Here is a 24,778-nt window from a genome sequence, read left to right as displayed (position 1 = left end):
TACACTGGGTATGCCTACCATCTTAAGAGTATGTCCCAGAACCAGGGCTCCAGCCCCACTGAAGGTCTACACTGGAATTTAATAGCCCCACTCCTCAAGCCCCGCAAGTCTGAGTCAGCTGACTTGGACCAGCCGCAGGTGCTTAACTGTAGCATAGATATACCCTAAGTCTCTCCATGCATGTTCTCCAGCTCTCAAGTCATTTTGGGGCTCTTTTCTGCACTCTCTCCAATTTTTCAACATCCTTTTTAAAGTGTAGACACTTTAGAAGTGTAGAACTAGATACGGTATTCCCGTATTGGTCTCACCAATGCCACACAGAGAGATAAAATCACCTCCCTCCTACTCAACACTCCTCTATTTATACATCCAAGTAGATCACATGCCAGGCGAGAACTGGCCTTGGAGGCCAACACAAAGTGGGTCTCAGATTAAAATAGAGATTTTCTCAGGAAATTCAAAGAACCACATTAAAGTGAACTATGATGTGGTTATTTACCCAGTTGACCCAGCCCAGCTACAAGAGACTGACTATCCCTTGAGAAATTTCTCCCATTTTCTGAACACAGGAGACAGACTGATAATACAATAATGACTATTCTCTAATCTCATGCTTCAGCCCTGCATGGATTAGAAAGGATTTTTTCCCCTCAATACACAATTATCTATTTTGGTTTTCTTCCATCTTTCTCTGAGATCAGCCCCTGGAGGGCACCCATTGGGGTGGACTGGGCCTCTGAGATGGTTCGGAGGATCCTGTGTCTTTCACGCCTGGCTGATGTGTCTTGCCCAAATGTTCAGGGTCTAACTAATCATCAGATTTGGGGTTGAGAAGGCATCTTCCCCCAGGACAGACAGGAAGGGACCTCAGGTTTACATCTTCCTCGGCAGCATGCGGTATGGATCATCTACCAGGATTATCTGGACATGTCTCACCTAATTAATTCCCTATCATTAAGCATTGGTGGCACCTCCCTCTCTCCTGGAACATACAACAGTTTAGCTTCCTGAAGACTAAAATGCTTTGGTTTAACTGAAGTCAATGTGGCCACTGCAGGGGTAACTGGCTGAAATTTAATAGCCTGTGCTATATAGAAGGACGGACTAGATGATCTAATCGTTCCTTCTGGCCTTAAAGTCTATGGAACTGACAAAGTAGTGAACCAGCAGTAGTAATCACCCAGAAGATCTAATCCACAGGTGGATTCTCATTAATTTATTTCCAGGCAACACTGCAGCAGCATTCGAGCAACTGCTTCAGGGCTCTCCTGACTGGTCTACTGTGAGACTGTAGGAAGTGTTTGCTGCCTATGTCAGTGCAATTCCAGGGAACATTTCAGCTGCTGTCATCAGATAGGGTCTAGATGATGCATGATGGCAAAATTGCACATGGTGCTGTCTACTCCAAGCTCTTGGCATTGCTAGTACCAGTGGTAGTGAGACAGTAGGGGGAGAGGGAGGTTTGGGAAGGATTGGGTAACCAGGCTAGGGTTTTCAGAGCAGGGAACCAGGCACCCAAGTCCCACTGAAATTCAGCTGAGTTCCCCTAGGCTTCTTTGGAAATCCCAGCCCCTATTTCTTAACACTGTGGGAACACGTTCTGTAACCGTGTTGCCTGTGGATATATTTAGTATTGAATATGGTTTAAAACATGATCACAAGCATTAATGGTGACAGGCCTTTACAGTGAACGTTGGTGTATCAGTCTTCAGGAGAAATTCATAGGGTAGACTCAGCACAGTCATTAGGACAATCCACAGCACCATAACTCTCATCCAGCTGGCATTACCTTGGCTTTGCCCTTGCCTCGTCGCTTTGGCGTATCCTCTTCATAGTCTTCATCATCCAGATCATCCAGGAAGTCATCGGGTTCAAGGATTCGCTGTAGAGGGGAGAGGGTTTATTGTAGGGGGAAAAAAAACTTGGCATGGTTTGGGGAAAGAAAAAAATGGAGAATGGACAGAGATGTTAGAAATTGGCTGAGGGATGTCCACCAGAAGCTACAAACACATACAGAGGAGTATGTGGCATATATGAGAAAGTGGGAATTTTCAGGTACATTTTACTCCCAACCACACCAAAGAGAAGGCTGGTCTTGTGATTTACAGAATGAGGCTGTGATTCAGGAGACCTGGCCCTAAGCTCCTGGATCCACTACGGACCTTGGGTGAGTCTCTCAGTCCCCAATTCCACATGAAACTTTTAATGCGTGGCTAACTAAGTACTGAGTAGTTATTTATTTTTTAAAAGGTGCAGGAATTTAATCCAGGAGCACGTAAAACATCATAGCCAAGAAGCTTATTGCAGAACAGACTCACTGATGAGAGAACTGCAAAGCCAAGCAACACTGCTCATCCCAAACTGGGAGCTACTGGGAAAGGTCATACAAAAGGTCCTGCTAGGAGAGTAGAAGAGAAAAATTAATTATTATGGAGCAGATTCTCAATTCTCATCATAAGAGGAAGAGACACAGAAGCGATGCCTTCTCCTTTAATGCATGTTTAGGTGGAGGAAGTAGGGATGTGTAGCAGATTTTGCTATCCCCAAAGTACTTAACACTGGCAGACAGAGGATAAGTAATGGTGGCTAATTATGGGTTACTGTGACCACCATCCATCATGGTCTCATTGTTTGCTTGTGTTCCCCTAGTCTGTTTGTTGTGTCCGCCTGTTTTCTCTGGTCTTACACTCAGACGTTAAGTTCTTTGGGGCAGGGGACATTTCTTTGCTCTATATTTGTACAGGGCCCAGGCACAACGGGCTCCTAGGCACTATTTACATGACAAATTAAATAAGACTATTCACGGTCTTAAAGTTAGGCACATGTTAGATTGGGGCCTTAATCTCTTGGTGCCACAGTTCCCTACCATTAAAATGCGTATAATACTTTCTCCCTTTCGACCCAACCCTTTGCCTGTCTTGCCTACATAGAACTTTTCAAACAGAGATTGTCCCATTACCTAACACAATATGTGCACAACGCCTGAGAGAATGGGGCCGTGATGAGGCCTCCAGATGCTGTTGTGATACAGGGGAAGACGGGATCAGTCCCATGCAAAGGATATATAACACAGACACCATAGTAAAGAGTGCCGTTTAAATGCCTGGAAAGAAAAACATTGTTTACACTGAAGTTCCTCTGATAATACATTTCTCTAGCACCTTTTGTCCCTATATGGTACACAGAGGGGGATTGCTTCATGCAACACTAAGTTGTGGAATGGAACGCAGACTCCGATTGTGGAGAACTGGGAAACTTCTGATTTATTTTTTCAAAGAATGTATGACTCAATTTCCCCTCTCACCTTATATTGTTGCCTACTGGGTCTGAAGAGGTTAAACTTTTCTCTTGAAAAAAGACAAGCAGAACAGTGACTGAGGGAAAGTCACTAAGCATAAATGAACTATCAGAAACTAACAACATCAAGAGATAATTACTGCAATTCCCTAAAGATCCCCATAGTATAGAGGGAAACTGCAGAGACTGGCTTTGACAGGTTCCTGAGAACCAGCAGACAAAGAACTGAGAAATGTACAGAATGGACAGACAGCCTGGTTTTTGTTTTTTGGTTTTTTTTGGGAGGGGGGGTTGTGTCACTCTTACCGATTATAGTTTCACATCAGCTCTTGGACCCAAGAGGAACAAACCCTGATGAATGGTTGAAACATACCAGGGTCTCCATGTGGAAGATGGATAACACCTCGTAAAAAAGCATGGGTACAAGGTATTTATGGTTTTCAAGATGTTTTTTCTGTAGTGCAGGACAGCAAGAGCTGAACTAAACTTCAGCTTGCTATGGTAATCAGAGTGAGTTTCAGGAGGAAATTGCAGCTTAAAATTTCCAGACAGAAGGGAGAGGAATGCAGGTTCCTGCCCCAAGAAAGGTAGTGGGTCAGGACCTGAGTGGAGATGTCCTAGGACAGGCCACAAAGGAGTCAGAAGTGCAGTTGCCTTGGTTACTATGATATCGGTTTCACACCAGCCCACCAACTTCATCTGGAGTTACTCCTAATTTACACTAACCAACCCCAACAGTTTAGGACAAGAGTAAGAATGCATTTGCCTGAAAATGTACTGGGAATGCAGGAGGAAGAATTGGATTTTGACCAAAGACCTCAACTCTTATGGAAAGAGCCATGGGATATTTTGTGACCAGAAAATATTTTGGAATTTAAGGTCCTACACACAACAAACTGTATACAACTCAATTTATCTGCCCGAGAAGGATAAAAGAACAGAGCCAACCCTCCCAGGATTTTAACATGTACTTCCAGCAAGTCTTCCTCTAAGGCTGTTTAACATAGTTGCTCTGCAGTGGAGCCTAATAGATAGAGCACTGGAATCAGGAGACCTGTGGTCTTATTCCACTGACCTACTGTGTGACTTTGGACAAGCCTCATCCCCACTTGATGCCTCTGTTTAAGCTCTTCAGTGCAGCAACTGACTTTCTGTATGTTTGCTCAGTGCATGGCAGTGAGGTCAAGCTTTTAGTTGGCCTACAGCAACCGAAATAACTAGTAGTAATCACTACAATTTGCTCTGGTAACCAAGACCCATGAAACTGGAACATTTACAGCAATGCATTGCATCTGTACTGAACCAAGAAAGTTATTGCCAACCTAATATTCAATCCACTAAACCATCCCCTCTCATGGGATCACAAAGGAATGCCCAAGACAATTATGCAAAAGAAAATACCCAGGCAGAAGTGGAAGCAGTTTTACACATGTAAATCTGCAAAATTTTCAGCTGGAAAATTCCCACCCCGAACCCCTCTTCCAGAAAAATTAGTGTAACAACAGGGTAAAGGATAAGAACAAAATGCATGCTGAAGACATTTTCTCCATTCAGCTCCAATCCTTACTAGGCTCGTAGGGCCCTGGTATGTGAGATGTTCCTGGAGGTCAGCCAATACATTTAATATAGATTCAGCAGTTCAATAGGAGACGACGAAGAGCAGAGTCCACTGTGGCTCTGAGGGCCTCATTTACATTTCACAGAAAATTCCAAGTCCCTTATGGGAAAAAGGTTCCTAGAAGCCAAAAGTTAATTTGCAATTGGGGTGGGGAAGGGGAGAAATCTTTAACAAAAGAGAATAATATTTGATGTTTTACAAAGGGAGTCTCTAGGATTCCCAGGATCTTAACTTCACATGACAGCAGGATTAAATACAGCATTGTTTAACAGAGGAGCCTTACACATGCTGCCACAGTTCACAGGCAGCCCTGGACTCTGGTCAGAGCCACATAGTGGATAGAGCACTGGACTAAGACTCAGGGTTCCAGTCTCAGCTTTGCCCCAATCTGCTAGGTGATCTTGGGCAAGTCCCTGCAACTCTGTCCCTCAGTTTCCCTACCTGTAAAATGGGAATAATGATACTTACTTCCTCTGTAAAGCAATACTGATGAAACATGCTATATAAGAGCTAGGTATTACTTTTGTTATGTTTAACATGTTATACAGCAAGTGGGAGCATGTGCTAGGACACAGGGCTTGGTATCCTCATCTCGAAGAGGTGAGGGATGATGCAGAAATTAGGAAGAAAAGAACTTTGGTGTAATGTAATGTAATGAGCACCAGCTCATAAACCCCAGCATCACACCACAGCTGTGGAATCAATCAACCCAGACTATGATGGAAGGTTTGAACCCCATACCTCCTTTTTGCAGAGGCAGACAGAAGAACCAATCCCAAGGTTTTTATAAACTGGCCATCTTGCGCAGTGAACGAATGCGCACCAGATTACATCAGCAAGGGTAATACCTGAACAGTTGCGCTCCAAAGCATAGAAACACCGTATCTGATACAGCAGTGAGGGACACATCAGTGAGCACAAAGTGCTACAATGAGTAGTGAGGGCAACTCAGTAGAGGGCCCTCCTCCAAGTCAGTGCTGACCCCAGTGCCTCAGTAAGATACCAGGGCAGTGCTGGGTGAAAGGGACAGTGTGGGCGACTCAGCAGAGGGTATTCCTCCACATTAGTGCTATTGACCCCAACCTCCCCAGAAGGAGGCACAGAGTTACCATTTTTCAGATGACAAGGAAAATAAAATTCCCATTGCTTATGGGCATTACAGGTCCCATGGAATTTTGTATAACAACAAGGGTGATATCCTGGCTAAATCCCAACGTGGGTAATTCCATTCTGCCTCCCTTAATCCCCTTGCAGCTTCATTTGGATACAGTGTTCTTTGCTCCCGCTCTAAACTTTTGTAAACAGCCACTGCATTCCATCCCAGTGATGGCTTCATGTGAGGGATGGCTGAAAGTACCCCATTTTGTGATCTACTGACGACAGCTGCTTGCAATGAGGCACAAAAATCCCACATTGCCAGGAAAAGGTTAATGAGCTGCTATAGGCTCAGTCAGCCCCCTCTGCTATATCTGCAAGAGGTGTCAGTCTCAGAGGGAGGAGTTAAAAGGGAAAAGCCCAGCTCTGTTAGGAGCTGGATGGGAAGGAGAGCAGACCTCCAAGCTCTCACTCTGTCAGAGAAGTCTGGCTGGGACCAGGAACTGACTAGAGATGGCTGCCTGCCAGAACCTCCCTGAAGAAAGGTAGGCTTGACACAGGACTACAGTTTTGATTTGCTACCTGTCTTGCCTCTGGGTACTGAGTAAGAATAGTACAAATAATGCCCTACCTAAAGGGGGCGACTGTTAAATGAAACCTTTATGCACCCAACCAAGGACCCGGCAGTGAGTTGTCATGAGATCAGGAGTGAACACAGTGCTATGTAAGAACTAGATGATATTATTATTAACAACATAGCCACCTCTTGCCTATCCTTACATGGGTATAGTGAAGGCTTGCTCTCGTAAAGGGCTTCCATAAACTTGGATCAAGAATAATCAGCTGAAGAATTCACATAAGGTGCACGAGCTCCAAGCCAAAAAACTCACTTCAAAAGAAATGAACAAGTCTGGCTGCACAAGTATCTATAAATATAAAACCAAGTACACATGGCTCCCCATAAAATAAGGCTGCAAGAAAGAAAACAACGTAAGCACCAAGTGAACATCCTCATGCCACCACAAAGGTCGGATTAATTCCTGTTGCACCACAGCCATGTTAGTCAGGACCGCAGCAATCAGCTGCAGATTGAACTTGTGCCCACAGGTGGGAAGTAAAGTAGTGACTACAGTCACAGGGCTTCTGCTTGAGACAACACACAAAACAACAAATCACCAACCTGGGCTCCAAAAGGAATAAAAGGGAGAACAGAGGTGGAATGGAAAGTGGTTTCCAATTACTTCATCCTGGGAAACACATGACTAAAAGGCCTAATTACTTTTGAACATGCTCTTTATCAATTATAAAAAATAGTATCATGAAGTAGGCAGTAGCCCTACTGTCAGCAGTGTTCCCTCTAATTTTTTACATCCATGTGCAGAATGCATTATGTGCACCACTATGGAGGTGATTGTGACATATCACTTTCATATTGGTGCACATAACAAAATTCATGTGGTGGGGTCAGGGATGAGGGGTTCAGGGTATGGAAGGGGGCTCAGAGTTGGGGCAGAGGGTTGGTGACAGGGTGAGAGGGCTCTGGCTGGGAGTGCAGGCTGGGACCAGGGATGAGGGGTTTGGGGTGCAGGCTGCCCAGGGGTTACGGTGAGGGAAGAGGACTCCCCCCAGCCTTCTCCCTGCTGCGGCAGCTCCATGCTGGGGCCGGTTGGGAGGGGCACCTCTCCCCACCGTGGCCCTGAGCCCCTGCATGGGACTTAATAGGCAGCTATGCAGCCGCACGGGAATTTAGACTGTCAGTTGGATTATCTGTATCCAACAAGGAAGAGCAGACCTGCTGTTTACCTAAGTATGAAGTTCTTTGGGGCAAACTGATACTGATGATGATGAGGGCCCTGTAAGTACATACACACCCAAATTAGTAATGCAAAAAATAATCCCTTTCAGGGATCTTTTTCCATCATAACACAGCCAAAAAAAGCGCCTCATGAGTACAGTTCTTATTGTCCTTTTGCAGATCTCTTAAAATTACAACTCCACTCTTACTGCAGATTACACAAATGCTTAGGGTCTAACTAATCATCAGATTTGGGGTTGAGAAGGCATCTTCCCCCAGGACAGACAGGAAGGGACCTCAGGTTTTCATCTTCCTCTGCAGCATGCTCTGATTGTTACCAATGGAAATTTTTTAAACAGATTTTTTTAGAGGGTGCTTTGTAATTTCTCAGGATATGGGAACATTTATTTCTCTGCAGACATTACGAAACAGAGCAAAAAAATCACTGCAAGGTTCCCCGTACTGAAACTTTGTTGTTTAGGAGACAAAAGGCAGTGGGGGGAAGTCACAGCATGGTACGGTCCATGATATCGATCATGATAGTGTGCTTTAATTGAAATCAGCTCCTTCCTTACCCCACTTTTCTTTCAAGCTGCTAGGGGCTAAAAACTTGTAAGCTAAAACTTTGGGCCAATGCAAAACAACACAGCTGAATTATTACGACCACCACTTTGTACTTCTATAGCGCTTTTCATCAGCAGATCTCAAAGCACTTTACAAAGGAGGTCAGTACCACTACTCCCATTTTATAGGTGGGAAAACTGAGGCATAGAGCACTGAAGTGACTTGTTGAAGGCTGTCCAGCAGGCCAGTTTCAGAATTAGGAACAGAACCCAGTCTTCCCGAGTCCCAGATCAGTGCTCTACCCACTAGTCCACATTGCTCTTATAATACTTCCCTCCTCCACAGTAGTCAGGGCAACAGCAGCAATACATTCACAGTAATAGCGGCAGCTAGCTCTAATAGAGCAGAATCAGTGGCAGAGCCAAGACCAGAACCCAGGTCTCCCAAGTCCCCATCCAGTGCCCTACCCATGCAGCCTCTCTATTAAGTCAAAATGGGGTCCCGATAAAATGAAAGTTTTCTTTTTCTACCATCAGAAAGCAAATCCAAAAGCTCACTGCACTCCTGGCTTCCTGGTCTGCCACTGCTACCTCCTGCTCCCCACACCCAATGGCAGGCTCCCACCAGGGGTTCAAAATTTTGAGTGCTGTGGTTCCCTCCTAGATCCAGGCCTTCATCCTCCGCCAAAAGGACACACACACAAACACCCCCAACCACAAAAGCAGCAGCTGGAGAGGAGGGGCCTAACAAGAGAGAAATGGGGTGGGGGGGAGGAGTGTGTTTTGTTTGTCTTTAAAAGTGAGCCATTTGTGTTTTACCATGAAGCTCCCTCTTGCAACATAGGGGAGAACGCCCTCTCTCTGCCGTACCTTCCGCGCACGGCTGTTGGTGACAGGGAACTCGCTGAGGCTGTCGTCATCGTTGCGCGGGTCTGGCAGGCTGCGTTTCTCCAGGGGGTCAGTCCTCAGGAGAGCCTCCAGGCTGCTGCCATCCTGGGAGATCAGCCCCTCTTTCTTTAAGGTCTGATCAGTGTCTGTAGAAAGGGGAAAGAAAACAATAGTCAAGAGCTAAAAAAAAGCAGAAGTCAAGTGGGTTCTCTGTGCTACTAGGTCACAGCTACACCACCAAATCAATTAACTGTATGCTAGGGAGAAAACACACCCAAGGCATTAGCACAATTTGGAGATGTAGTTAGGACCTGTCTACACTGTGGGACAGAGTTATCATGTATCAAGTATCAGGAATGTTGCAACTGGGTCCTGCAATAAAATTGATTCTGTAGCACAGATGGGACCCTGAACTGCACTGGCACTCTGAAAATATCATTACAGTTCTTCTAGTCCAGTAGCACGATCTACCTGTCATGCCCAGAACCATTTACTCTGCCATCCAACTGCACTGGATCAGAACAATGGATCAGTCTAGCCTGCTACCCTTCTACTCTCTGTAATGCTGAATCAAACCAATAGGTCCATCTAGCTTGGTACCCCACCCCCTATCCCACAATGCTAGACAAAACCAATGAGCCCATCTAGACTAGTATCATCTCTCCAATACTGGCCATCAACAGGTGTTCCTAAGGAAGAGGTACTCCCTCCAAAATACGCAATTCTGCAACAACATTTATGGGTGTGGGGGGGTAATTTTCCCCAAGACCAGATGCTTAGTAGTTGGCTTACATCCCAAAGGACAATGGATCTTTATGTTTATCCTACCGTGGTGCTTCCCAAACCTGGGGGATACCACACTGGTCTAGAGAGCCATGAGGTAAAAAACTGGGGCAAGCTGCAGAACACTGATTTACTCTAATTCCCCACTGAAAAGGTGTCTATGTGGGGTACAGCCACAGGCAGCTTCTTCAAACATACATTCCCTCCCTGCTCCTGCAATGGCCCCAAATCAGCTGCCCACAGGAGCAGCTTCAGGCGAGCAGAGCTAGCAGCTGACTGCTCAAGTTCTCGCTTTGTAGAGCTCAGCCACAAATGCCACAACCGACACAGTGCCAACAATGGGTGATTTCTACCCCAGCTGGTGTAACTGTGGCATTTATGGAGCTCAGCAGTGCCAAGAGGTTATTTCTGACCATGCTCTATGCAGAGTATGGATGTGACATGGGTGAGGCTGCATTGTCAACCTGAGAGAGAAACATATGAACACAGAACTGGAAGGGATCTCCTCCTGGGTCTTTGAGACCACTCCCCTAATAACTGCATTGCGAGCAGAGATCAGAAGGAGGGGAAGTGTCACCTGGTTTGATGGAAGGGAAGGAAAGCCTCGGATCCTCAGGAGGGTGCGCACGACGTTTTTTCCGCCAACGGCGAGCTGGGTAGGAGTAGAGCTGGCCAGAGGCTAAACCTTTAAAACACAATAGAAAGCCTGAAACCTGATATTCTCTGACAAATTGGTGCCACAAAGCGATCAGTATAGGCACTGCCTTTGCAAATCAATGGGGATTGTGGGTTACCCCTGTACCCCTCAGGATAAGACCTCAAGTTATTATTAGTATTACAGTAGCACCAAGATCAAGACCCCATGGTGTTTGGCACAATCATATAGCAAGAGAGATCTTATCACCACAGAGTTTACAACCTAAAACGATACATGGTAGAAGGGGGAAACTGAGGTACAGAAAGGCAAAGTGACTTGCTCATGGTCACCCAGCAGGCCATTGGCAAAGCCAGGAATAGACCCCATGTCTCCTGATTCCCAGTCTAGAGCCCCTATCACACTGCCTAACTGTAAAATGGGATAGATACTGGGAGCAAAACTTCGCTGCTAAGAGCCAGCATTCCATTCCACATCGTATGAGAGGTTCAGTCTATATCAATGCATAACATACAGAGTGTGGTAAGATGAACTCCTGAATGAAAGGTCTGAGAGGAAGCTTCTACCAGCAGCTGCATGTTTGCAACCAACATTTTGTTTCTTAAAACCATGGTCAGAGGAAACTTCAAAGCTGCAATCCCACACATTCCTCCCACACACACTGAAAAAGGCTGTGAGACGCCTACAAAACACTGCTGTCTAGCACTGCTTAGGCCAGCAAAGATTTCTGCTACCTCTGTTCACATTATTATTGAAATTGTAGTAGCATCTAGGAGCACCAGTCATGGACCAGGACCTCATGGTGCTAGGTGCTGTACACAGTAGAACAAAAAAACGGTTCCTGCCCCAAAAAGCTTCCAACTGAAATATTTTTATAAGCCATTCTTCCAATCAATCGTCATCTCATTTTGTCTGTTTTGTCCTGTGATACAATCTGGGTATGCTCTCTGGAGCAGGAGCTATCTTTGCAGCTTGTCCACGCAGGGAATAGCACAATGGGGCCCTGATTCTTGATTGTAGTCCACAGGTAGTATCATATAAACACCATCTCACATATTTCCTTTTCCAGGTTAGGGGATGTCAGGGCTTTCTCTGCATTTCCTAATACAGAGTTAGGTTTTAAGACTAAATGTTCCAACACAATATTCCTCATGACAAATTTGTATTGTCAAAGAGCTGTATAAAATAACAAATTTACAAAGATGGTCAATATTACTATTCCCGTTTTACAGATGGGCACAGAAGGAACATGACTTACCCAAGATCACCAACAAGCCAGTGGCTGAGCCAGAAACAGAACTCAGGTCTCCCGAGTTCCAATCCAGCGTTCTAGCCACTAGGCCACACTGATCCCACATGTATTGACGAGCTCCTAAGTAACAGCTCTGATCCCAGGATACAGAGAACCTGAATATTTTCTCAAGTTCATAGCAGGTTAGTACCAAAGTCAGGCAGAAACCAGTAGCCCCTATTTTCAGTTGCCATGGTTTATTAAGTCACATTCTCTACTCAGAGACAGGAAGGGAACCCAGAGATCCTAATTCCCACTCACTTTGCTATAATAACTAGACCCAACTGCCTTCCAGAGTTGTGACTAGAGTCCTGACTACCCTGCTCTAACCACTATACTCCATTGAATACAGAAGGCTGCTGAACTTATTTATGCAAGACAATAAACAGGTATGTCTTCAGCGCTGTGCATGATGAAAGATAGGTGCAGAAGCAGCTGAGGAATGATAAGTGAACTGTAAAACAAATGTACTCCTGTTGCTTTGAGGCAATCAGCTTCTCCATCATTTACCAAAACCAAATAGCCTTCCCATTCCTTCCTCACCTAAACACTTATAAAGCACAGCAAGAGTTATGCCCATGTACCACAGGGTGAATTGGCCCTTTAAGGGATTTCATCTTAGCCCCCACCTGTGACTTTTCAGATGCCTCTCAGCTGGAGAGGTAAAATGCCAAGAAACAAGCAGTTCTCTTCATACGGAGAACTAAAGGACCATGGGTCATGGAAAGGACTTATTAGATATGTTTGCCACACAAGCTAGGGGAAAGACTTGGCTAGATACCCCTCCTGTGCAGGCAGCAGCAGATGCCTCAGGAGGGGCAGGCCTATCTTGACTGATGTTGAACTCTGTTTGAAAAATTAATGCATCCCTGGGAAAAGGAAATTAAATACTGAGACACTGGAGGGAGCTTCACTGACACACTGGTTGGTGAGCTGGCCTGCTAGTTTACACAGGAGTGGGTAAGCTGGGGCAGAGGGGAAGTCTGGTGCTGGGTTTGGCATACGCTATTGTACCATAACAGCAGAAAAGGCCCTACCTGGGCCTCTGTGACGCTTCTCCATCCATATGTAGCAGTTGCTCTGTGCCACTCCGGTCTGCGAGTCTAGGAAAGGCAGCCGGACGCTCCTCTCAGCACACAGCCTGGCGTTGTAGTTGTGGCACTGCTCCATTGCGTCTTTGTAATATTGCTCTCCAAGGCTGTGGGTTGAGGAAACAGACACCGTGTATTAGTTATTAGGATTCCCTGGCTAGCTGCTGTTGCTGCTTGCCTTTCCTGGCACTTTCTAACATCTGTTTTAACACTCTCCTGACGCTCTGGCAGGATTGGATGTACCAACATAAATATTGGAGCTATGCCTTTGTAAAGATCTGTAGCCAACGCTGAAGACAACAGAACGGCTGGAGCCAAGCACTAGGGACCACTGACATAAACAAACCATTGTGATATATTTTGCTCTTGGGGATTTATATCCCTAGTGGAGGACTTCTCAGAACACTCTGTTTAGAAACACCTACCTCGAGACTTTGCACCCTCTGACATTCCATCACCACCACGTAGACATGCCCAATCAGACTTTTAGTTAGAATTAACATTAGGGAACGGACCAATGACCCATACAGATCAGATACCTTCCAGGAAGCTGGGTTCTTCAGGGATCTGGAATTACTCCAATTGTGATACACACCAATCCCTCCAAAGTAAGGATTTCAGACAGTTCTCCGAAAGCTTTTGGCATATTTTTCTCAAAGCTGTTTACACTAAACAATGTTCTGCATGAACCACAGAGGCTTCCTATTAATTTTTAGGAAAGCAATTTTTAGTGTTTTATTTTATTTAATATTATTATTGTTGTTAGTTGTCAAGTTACATAGCATTCTAAATCTCATGAGAGTGGATTTAATGCTGGTGCAAGTAACCAGCCTATTTAAACCCTGGAATGGTGGGCAGAGCCACTGTTGGCTCCAACCCTCTCCTTCCCTGCCCACTCTCTCAGCTTCACTCCACACCTGCCCTGAACCCCTCAGTCCCTTCACTTTTCATTTAGATGACCCTCCCTCCCTCTCTACAATCAAACTCACCTACCAAAAACCGTGGAACATGCTGTTTGCTGACATCACACCAATTCCTCTGCTTGTGTGTGTGATACTCCCTTTCCCATCCTCCCCTGTTTGAGCTATTTAGATTGTAAGCTCTTTGAGTCAGGAACCCTCTGCTATTCTGTATTGTCTCTGAGCGCAGTTCCTCTAGGGAGTGTCCACTACCTCCTTACACACCTTTGAGGAGCAGCAGGCATTGTTTGGGGTTCTCTCCTTGGTGTCCCCCTCTGATTCCCTGATTTTTAACCACTGACCTCACTTCCATTCCTGTTGTCTCCTTCATAGTCCCATGCACGCACTTGTGGCCTCGGCCTAGTGATTCCTCCCTCCTTGGAGGGATGGGGAGGGTGCTTTTAATTCTGGACAGGTCTAGACTCATTTGTCCCAGTACCCACAAATAGTACCCTATGTTTGTGCACTGCCTAGCACAACAGGGCTCCATTCTTGGTTGGTCCTTAGGCACTACCATAATAAACATGATTAAGTAAAAGGCCCACCCCGTCAGATGAGGGACATGCTACAGAGCCCAGCACTTACTTGATTACAGGGTACTAAGTAAGAAAGGCAGCTCACAGGGTGAAAATGAAGGGTCTAGAGGAATGCTGAGCAGAGAACCCCAGACCAGTCTATTTGAATCCTCAGGAATAGTGGACAGAACCCACCAAGAACAAAGGACCCATCCTCTAGATGAGGGAAGTCCCATGGGACCCAGAAATTGACTGAATACAGGGGACAAGTGAAAAAACAGGAATGGAGATAAAGGTCAAAAGATACATAATGAGTGAACCAGATGGGGACACAGAGCAGAGAACAAAGGACCACGTTGACACCCTTTGGATCTGAAGCCCTGTTAACCAAGAGTATGAGTAATGGAAGCTGCTCAGAGCCAATCACCGCTGCTCAACTTGGGGGAGGGAGATAAGTCTCCATGGCTCTTTCAATCCTTGGCATTTCTGCCAAGAGTACTAGCAAGGGAGCCAATCAATGATATCTGTCCTGCTGAGAACTGGCTAGGAGGTCTATCAGACAGCCATCATACCGGATTTTTTAAGGCATTGCTAACCCCGGCTGGAGTCAAATGGCAGAGTTGAAAGCCTCTATTACCCAGCTGCCAACTCCCTGAGCAACCAATCTTTCACCCTAAATATCATTCCACGAAATATCACAGAATGATGCACTATGTACAGAGGTCTTAAAACAGATGGGTTCCAAGCTACAATTCTCCAAAAATAATTCACTATTTCATACAAGACCATTACCTTGATTTATATTTGGGTTTTCAACTACATTTTGTACCAAATTTCTGGTTTCTAAGTGTTAAAAAGGTGGGTATCCTAAGTGGAACTGAGTAAAGGAACCAATCAGCATTTAGTAATTCTTATTCTGCTCTGACTTTTAAGACTTTTCCCTCTTGCCTCTATTTCACCCCAGCAGCTATACCCCCAGTTTAAAAAACTTTGTTGTAGCCAGGAAGAAACCAAGAGACACTGCTTGTTATTGAAGGGTTCTGTATCATGTGCTAACAGTAATGTTAGTGATAGTAAAATTACTATATTACTATAGAGAACATGTTAACAGTTGCACAGAACAAGAACCCAAAAGATGATATCCAGCATGTGCAAAATGACACACATCCTGCTTGACATATCCTATACACACAAAAACATAGCATGTATTTCTTGGGGGGCATTATCCTCAAAATATTCTCACATCTCTCCTTTTCGCCAAACAATTTTTACCATCTGGAAATACCAATAAGGTAATTAAACTCTTGCCTTCCATTAACAGGTGAAATGTAAGTCACTCGCAGTCATTAAAAAGCCCACAGCCCTTTTCCTGCTCAACGGCCTTAAGCAAATTATAACTCCGGTATATTGTGCCATTTGAATTGGATATAGGACTCCTTCATTTTCTGCCCTAAGTTGTTGTGAAGTGGGGCTGTCATTACCCAACCAAGAAGTAGTTGGACTTTAATTGATGAGTGGGGTAATTGCATTTTTGGGGTATTCTTTTATGCAGTGCTTTCCAGAGTAAGGAATTTGTAATGCATGTGAACCTCTGAACAGATTCAGAAGTCCTTAAATATGTCAAAAACCCTGCAGTGCTAACAGAGATTCTCATTTAGATCAAGAGTTGGAGGCATGTATCTTGAAAGGAGGCTTTGAGTTCTCCCTTTCTGCTACTGTGAAGGCAGAATGATCTCAAGTTTGCCACACAGACACAACAATAAAAATATAATGGACATAGATTTGCCACAAAAATATGGAGTAGCATTTTGGAGTGATGCCAAGAGCTGTATTTCCATCCCCACACTCAAAATTCAGGTGACCTACCTACATGCTATGTTCATGTCCTTACCCTCTGAGTAAAACATTGATTTGATGATCCCCCTACTTAGAGTCTTTTTATATTGTTACGCTATTCTGAAGCACATTTTCAATATACAGATCCTAGAGAGAACAAAAAATCCAATTCTGCTTGGTAATCAGGTTAGCAAAAACATCAGAGGGAAGTCAGGAACTGACAGGAAGAATACAAGACTCAGATTAAATCTAATTTTTTTTTCCCCCTTCAAGGATTTTTTTTTTTTTTTTGCGCGCTACAGCAGCACTAAAGACTCACTTAATTGAATGAGCTATAATTATAGTAATTTCAATGGTAAAATCTTGCCACAAAGTAGCAGGGAGAGGGAAAGCAGAGAATCTGGTGGCTTCAGCTTGCTAAAGAAGAGAATTTTGTGTGTCTGATGCCAGGAAAGGAAAGGAAAGAAAAGAAAAAAAAAATTAATACATAAGCACAACATCCCTTTGTTTACACACACACACACACACACCCCCGACACTTCAATACTGGCTGAAATGACCACATCAAACCAGAGAACATGAGTCAGAGAGGAAAGGCACTCAGGCTGGCTCCATAACACAACTCAGTAATTACATACACAGCAAGGAAGCTGCTAGTTTAACCGGATGAACAACAAGACATGACACATGGGAGCTTGTGTCCTTCAGGCAACACATGAGAATTTTCACATAATGTTTCATGCAAAATATCTTGCTGGACACAATGCAGAACAAAGGCACACGCTTGGGATGGGGGAGCTGAGATTTAAATATCTCAATCCCGGTTCTGATCCAACACCAGTGAAGAACAAGATTAACTCACTGAAGTCAGCGGAGTTATACGGAGGAAAACTGATGTAAGCTAAAGGAGAACCAACCCCATTAACTGAGAGGGAAACTTTCCAAAAATAAGAAGATATTAATATCATTTCAGATGGAAATGGAACCTCCCTAGCTCCACACCTGCACAACAAAGATTCTGTTTCATCCATCGTCCTCACTGTTTATGCACAGCACAGAAAGATTTCACAGCCAAACAAGATTACAAACTCTGCTTTTACAAACAAGATTATGTGAGGGATAAAATGATCCACAGGACCAACTAAGAGAGCCACTCTCCCTATGGGTTTCTGATTGTCAGGTTAGCACTAATCTTAGGGCTTGGCTACACTGGAGAATTGCAGCGCTGGTGAAGGGGTTACAGCGCTGCAACTCACTCTGTGTACACACTTACAAAGCCCAGCCAGCGCTGCAACTCCCTGGCTGCAGTGCTGGCTGTACACCTGGTCTGATTGGGGTGTAGCAATCCCAGCGCTGGTGACGCAGCGCTGCTCATCAGGTGTAGACACCAACAGCACTGTTATTGGCCTCCAGGGTATTAAGAGGTATCCCAGAATTCCTGTCTGCAACAAACTGGAAGAATGGCTGAATGACGAGCTCTAAAAAACAAAACACAGCTGCTCTTTGCTCCTGCTAGCAAGCGAGCGGAGGCAGGGGAATTGCTTTGGAATGTTCACAGCTGTTTATTTGAGGGGAGAGGGGAGTCCCTGTTGAGCAGCTGCTTATGTGGTCTGAAGGCTATTTAGGAGTGCATAATTTGCATTTAGTGAATAAGAGAGGGGTGGGGGAAGGATCAAAACTTTTAAAATGATTGAAGGTAGCTGTTGTGTATTTTCCATTCCCTTAGAACTTGTGCACGGCAGGGAGCTGAGAACAGCTGAGTGTTTGCTTGAGGAGAGAAACAGGGGGGGAGGAGTCCTTCAGAGAAGCTGCTTCTTGGTCTGAAGCCTTTTTGATTTAAGAGTGATTGAGAGAGTTGGTGGGGAAAATGGCCAGAATTGCAAGGCAGGGAGCTGTCACAGTGTCTGCTCCAAAAATCCACTCTCTCTGTCTCCCGCAAGCTCCCTGTCACACCCCACCCCCCTCTTTTGAAAAGCACATTGCAGCCACTTGAACGCTGGGATAGCTGCCCACAATGCACCACTCCCAACAGCGCTGCAAATGCTGCAAATGTGGCCACACTGCAGCGCTGGTAGCTGTCAGTGTGGCCACACTGCAGCGCTGTTCCTATACAGCTGTACGACCACAGCTGTAACTCCCAGCGCTGCACATTTCCAAGTGTAGCCAACCCCTTAGTAAGTTCAACACCACAAAGCAGTATGTGGCATAGGTCACACTGTTTTTAAAAATTCAGTGGAGTAAGGAGGTCCTAGTTACAGTACTGTTGTCAACCAACACTGTTAAAGCATAGTTCTGTGTTGCAGCAGACCAAATTTCACTATGCTTTAGCCATGTCCCCAGCTATGCTATAGATTTGCACATATCCCCGTTTACAGCTAAATTTGTAGCATAGACAGGAGTTTAAGCTATATCCATACTACAGATGAAACACTCAACCACTTGCTAGGACAGTTCCCCGATCAGTGCATGTAGCAATCTTTTGCACTGATAACTGATCAGTAAATGATGCTATTGTCAAAACAAGTCTCTTCTCCACTTCAGTCTCTAGAAGCAATCAAGGCCACTGGAGAGAGCCCTCCTGGACTCTGAGTTAAAAGACCTGGACTCTATTCCCAGTTCTGCTACTCACACAGAGTGCTCTTAACAGCTCTGCGCCTCATTTTCCCCTATGTTTGAAACAGGGATAATTTCACCAACTACCCTCCCTTGTAAAACACCTTTAGGCTATGTCTACACTTGTAGAGTTTTTGCACTGACAGTTTCACCGGTGATAGTGAACTGGTGAAAGAAAAGCCCTGGTTTGTGTACTTACTTCCACAGACATCAGAGAGTGTTTACATTTGCAGCACTTCCCCCACGAGAGCACGCACATAGGGCAGCTATCCCACAGTGCAGCTCTCTCCATTTTGACAGATAGGAGGGGGCGGTGATTGCAGGACATCCTGAGTCTCTTCACAGCCTCCTCTCCCCAAACACTGACCAGCTCCAGTAGCTCAGCATTGCTCCAAGCATGGGATCTTTGGTCCCTAGAGCAGTCATTGTCACCTGGCCAGATGATAAGTGAGCACTTGCCAAGAAAACAGGAGGGGAAGTTTCAAAGTTCCTTCGGCTTTACAGGCTGCGGGGGGGATGTCTGTTTTCCTGCCATCAGAGCAGCAGAGATGCTGGCCAGAGTGGTCATCTAGGCACTGTGGGATATGCTCCGGAGGCTAAAAGCTCTGTAAACAGGAAGAATGTGTCTTCATTTTCACATCACCGCCAAAAGCATCACCAGTAAGTGCTGTACGCCGCTCGTGGAGGTGGTTTTCTTTTTCCGGTGAAGCTTCTGAGTTTCACTGCAAAAAAACTCATTGGCAAGTGTAGACGCTCTCACAGTTTTTGAGCAAAAAAGGGAATTTTTCCGCTTTAAATGGCAAATGTAGACATGCCCTTAGTCTCTTGGGTTAAAGGCACTATATAAGCATTAAATATTATAGCAGTTTTCAGGATGGAAAAATTTTCCTAAAGGTGTCCAGAAACAGAATAGGATTCCCCTTAGCAGATAACATGGTTTGGACTGTAGAGTGGGCCAAAGATCAGGAGATGGAGGAATCAAAACCAGGAGAGAAACACATCTTAACGGAAGAGTGAAAATTTTTCCTCAGACAAATGGCTGGATATTCTCTTTTTAAAATATATAACCTAGTTTTTTATTAAAGTCATACCAATACTTTTATACAGTTCAATCTAATAATGCACATTTCTAAGATACAATTAAAACCTAGATGTATGAGCTTAATGCACAAGCTGATTGTATTGATATGTCATTGCTGTGCATTTAAACACAGACTCAAAATAGACTCAAAATATCAAATAAAGCAAAAGATTTTTAAAAACTGTATGGATTTCTGGCTAAATCCTGCATATGCAAAACTATCTTGATCCAAGAGGAGAAAAAAAGAACAGATTCTGTGTCTTTGCTTCTATTCTGAAAAAGCAGACCAGAAATTTGCTCTGCAGCCAATATCCAACCTAATCCCTTCCCAATGGTTCAGTCCATACTAGAGAAAAATAATAGCCTATTGGATCCATCCACTTTTACCAATGAGCTAACACAGGTTCAACATGATTTCCCTGCTCAATGTAGACTCATTTTCCAAACTGTGAGTCATGACTCCCAAGGCGGGGGAGGGGAAGGGGTGTCTTGAAACATCAAGCCAGCAGAGAGGAGGGTAAACAGCAGGGTGAGGAAAGGCAGGAGATCTGAAGGGAGCTTGGCTGGTCCTAGGTCCTGCACTGCCTGCTGGGCCCTCCTGCTCGACCCCATGGCAGCTCCTCCTAGTGCCATTGGAAGCCTCATATCAACAAGGAGGGGGAGACAGGGAGACTGTTCATGGTCCCATTGCAAGGCAGAGATGCACAGAGCTGGCTATGTGGAGGCTGGTCCCTGCCACTGGCAGCAAAATCCAAAGGCTGGCAGTGCTGAAATGAGACACTACCACTCCCAGGATGACAGGGAGCTGTGGTGCAGAGGAGGGAGGAAAGGGGAGGAGCCTGAGCTGCCAACCCCCACTGAGGCATGCATGCCCAATCCATGCACTCTGGCCTGCAATGGCAACTCCCCCCTGAGACCTGGGGGTGGACCAGCGCTGGATGTAAGAATGTCTGCTTCAGCCCCAAAAGTAGTATCTGAATTTGCACCATTGCCCTTGGGGGTCATGTTAACAGATGTGAGCCCAAAAGTGGTCACAACATGAAAGAATTCAGGAGCCACTGAGATAAACCATTTTTCTACAGGATATAGGAACATATTCTGCTTTCAGTTATACACAAGTAAATACAACACTGCAGATTTTGATCGAGTTACTCAAGATTTACCCTGGCATGACTGACAATGGGATCTGACCTCAAGTCTATAAACCTGTTTTCTAAAATGGTATTAAAATGCTACTGGAAAGGCAGTATGGTCCAGTGGATAAGGAACTGAACTGGGACCCAGGAGACCCAAGTTCTTTTCCTAGCTCCATGACCTTTAGCAACCTAGTTCCTCCTTCTGTTTCCTGTCCCACCCTTTGTCTCATCTAATTGGATTATAAAGTGTTCACGGCAGGGACTACATACACTGCCTAGCACACTGGGTCCACATTCTCAAATTTAACCTAATCTATACCAACCATGATTAAAAATATCTATTTTTAAAACAGCTTTAGCCAACACTCACAGTGGTAATTAAACACCCACCATTAGGCTTTAAAAACAGCTGTTCATTTACATTTTATGTTACAAAAATCAACCCCCCCCAACTGCCCTTTTCATTAAAAGTAATTAAATTCCATGCTCATGTGACAAGTGGATAACTTGATACTTATATTTGTTTTTAGACTGAACTAAGAACAGAAAATGTACAAAAAGCCTCATACAGATCAGAAGAACAGGGAAGGTTAGGAGGATGTTTGGCTCAGTAATCCCTTATTTAAAAGCATATTACTACAATACTCTACAGTAATAATCCAATTACACTGTAGTAACATTTTGGTGCAGTGTAGCATTTAGTGCTGTGGATAACGATACTAACTTCCTTTGTAAAGTGCTTTGAGATCTAGTGATAAAAAACACTATATAAAATATATTCTATATTTTGGGCTACTATTCTACAATACCTGTACACCTGATAGTGTATCTTTATAGATATCTGGGGACCTATACAGCCCCTAATTACTGTGTACCTGTGCACCTCACAATCAATAATGGATTTTATTCTCACAACCTCCGTAAGAGACAGGGAAGGACAATCTGCTTTTTACAAATGGAGAACTGAAGCACAAGGCATATTAAGTGACCTACCCAGGGATCCGTGAGAAACGCATGACTGAGACAAGAATTCACCCTACGGTACCTGAGGTCCAATGCACTGCCTTGAGTCCAAGACCACCCTTCTCTCCCTCTGCCCAAGGCTCAAATGGTGTGATTTGCAGAAAGAAAGTGATGCCCTTGTTGCTAAGACTATCCTTTCCCCAAGGAATTATTAAGAATACCTGCTGTGTAGTGTGTTCCAGATAACATTTTTTTGCTCTTCTCAAGTTTGTTTAGAGATAGCAAAGATTTGACAATGTCCAGAGAGGAAAGAAAGAGGAACTCAATCAGAAGCATGGAAATCATATCACACACCTGGACTTAACCCCAAATACTGCTTCTTGACCACAGTCTGCCACATGACAGCCTTTATTATGATGTACTGGAGAATCAAAGCAGACTGTAAGCTTATAACCTCAAGAGGCTATAAGCAATGTCATCACAATTACACACAACCAGCTCTGTCAAGGCATACCATCTTTATCCTACCTATCACAAAACCCTCTTCAATTTAAACCCTGCATGCTGGCTGGCTGAATCACCATGATTTTTCAAGTCCAGTTTTAAAAACAGTACTTTTGCTCCTTCACACCAGGTTTATCAAGAATATCTGGGGAACTGGCCCTTTTCACACCTTGGTGAGGTTAGGAAGATGTAGCCCTTACCCTTAGGGCAGTCTTGCAGCCACCCCTCTCATACCTTACCTTATTCCTAAAATTTAGGAAAGGGGGCAGGGCTGCTGGTTTAGAAGGTCAAAGGAACTGCAGCCTTTCCAGCTCTCGGCACCTGGGTCGGGAACAATAGTTTGTGCTCCCATATAGATCCCTGGAAAGAGAAGTTGCAACCCCTATTCTAGCCTAAGCCTTGTGGAGGACCCTGTTCCCCACGGCAGATCTATAAATGGAACTGTCTTCTTCCCAGTTCGGGGGGGGGGGGGGAAATATCTCCCTGCTATTCTTGGTGATGGCCTGAGGAGAATGATAATCCTACCTCATGGTGTAAATGGGGGCTTTGCTCCCCCCATTCCGACCCACCAAGGATCCCACGAGACCATCCTGTGAGGATGGCCTCCTCCCCTCATTCCCACCCCCCAGGGATCCCACTGAGACCATCCTGTGAGGGTGGCCTCCTCCCCTCATTCCCACCCCCAGGGGCCGCTCCCGGGCCCACTGTGCGCCGGGAGCCCCACTCCGCCTGAGGAGCCGGGCTGAGAAACTTTGCGCCTAACAATGAAAGCCCCAGAGCAGGAGCCCTCCGCGCCACCGCCGTTCCGGGTCGCTTAGATTCTCCCGAGGGGAGGGAGCCCAGTTGCTCCGCGGAGCGTTCGGGGGGGGCAGTAAAACGGGGGAGGGGGGAACCACTCACAGCTTCACCACATTCTGTACTACCGCCGCCATCTTCCCTCCGTCGCCTGGGCCCGTGTGGCCGTCCAGTGCGCACGCGCCGAGCGCCGGACAGCAGCTACCGGCTCACCCCGCCTATCCTAGGTTGCGCAAGCGCCAAGGACAGCTTGCCTATCCCTCTCCTTCCATCCCTCCCCTCAGCCGCTTGACAATAATTACGCATGCGTTGAGGAGAAAATACGCACCTCCCCCCTCTCTGTGTCACCAATGCGCATGCGCTACCGCAGAGGCGTACACTCCCGCAATACGCATACGGCAGAGAGAGAGAGAAAGAACGCCAGACCTTGCCGCGAGTATATTACGCATGCGTAAAAAGAGAGAACCAACCCCCCCCTCCCCGGAGAGCTGGTTTGGGGCGCCTGCGCCGGTGCACAAAATAGCGGGAAAGTTGAGGAGAGGGAAGAAAAGTAGGAGGAGATGAAGGGGAGGTGGAGGGAGGTAAGAGCGGGAGTAGGGGTGAGGGAAACGAGGGGAGGGAGGTGTCGCGATGAAGTCCACAGGAGGCCGGCCCGGCTCCTTCACTGCACCAGGTACTGCTGCTGCGCGCGGCGCTGACCGGTGCTGTCGTTGGGCTTTCGTGCCGCACCAGAGTGGCCGAGAGGCTGATCTTTTTTCCTGAGCTCCGGACCATGCTGCTGTGCGGTGTTTGTTGGGAAGAAAGGTTCCCCAGCTGCTCTGTGTAAACATGGGGGAGGGGGTGTCAGTGACTGGGAGGGGGGATAGAGTGAGGTAGGTTGTTAAATTTTTGCCTTATAAAACTCAAAAACTATATAATTCCCTAATGTAAACCATGGCCCCAGGGGATTGGGCACTACAAATGCCATGTGCTCGCATTCCCGCATCCCTACAGAATACGTCTGATGGGAACCAGGTGTTGAGCTTTAGATCAAGGAGAGACATTATGAGGAATCAGCAGAGAATCCTGTGGCACCTTATAGACTAACAGACGTTTTGGATCATGAGCTTTCGTGGGTTAATACCCACTTCGTCAGATGAATGTAGTGGAAATTTCCAGGGGCAGGTGTATATATATCCTAGCAAGCAAGCTAGAGATAACGAGGGTAGTTCAATCAGGGAGGATGAGGCCCTGTTCTAGTAGTTGAGGTGTGAAAACCAAGGGAGGAGAAACTGGTTCTGTAGTTGGCAAGCCATTCAGA

At 45.5% G+C, this 24,778-nt stretch overlaps 1 protein-coding gene across 3 annotated transcripts in view; it reads right to left on the bottom strand.

Moving 5' to 3' along the window:
* DPF2 (double PHD fingers 2) overlaps positions 1-23,676 on the bottom strand; it is a 41,594-nt gene extending 17,918 nt beyond the window's left edge. For 2 of the 3 annotated variants that reach the window (XM_032804279.2, XM_032804281.2), the window contains exons 1-5: positions 23,584-23,676; positions 13,023-13,183; positions 10,617-10,724; positions 9,239-9,402; positions 1,790-1,882 (exon numbers count right to left, since the gene is read on the bottom strand). In XM_032804279.2, the coding sequence (XP_032660170.1) occupies positions 1,790-1,882; positions 9,239-9,402; positions 10,617-10,724; positions 13,023-13,183; positions 23,584-23,615 (558 nt within the window). In that variant the 5' untranslated portion in view covers positions 23,616-23,676. The remainder of the gene's footprint in view (positions 1-1,789; positions 1,883-9,238; positions 9,403-10,616; positions 10,725-13,022; positions 13,184-23,583) is intronic. The other variant, XM_032804284.2, reaches the window with a different exon arrangement.
* Between the last annotated feature and the right edge of the window lie 1,102 nt (positions 23,677-24,778).

The sequence above is a fragment of the Chelonoidis abingdonii genome, chromosome 17 (assembly GCF_003597395.2).
Source record: "Chelonoidis abingdonii isolate Lonesome George chromosome 17, CheloAbing_2.0, whole genome shotgun sequence".
Taxonomy (NCBI): domain Eukaryota; kingdom Metazoa; phylum Chordata; order Testudines; family Testudinidae; genus Chelonoidis; species Chelonoidis abingdonii.
Note: the sequence above shows the minus strand (reverse complement) of the source record. Positions and strands in the feature narration are given on the sequence as shown.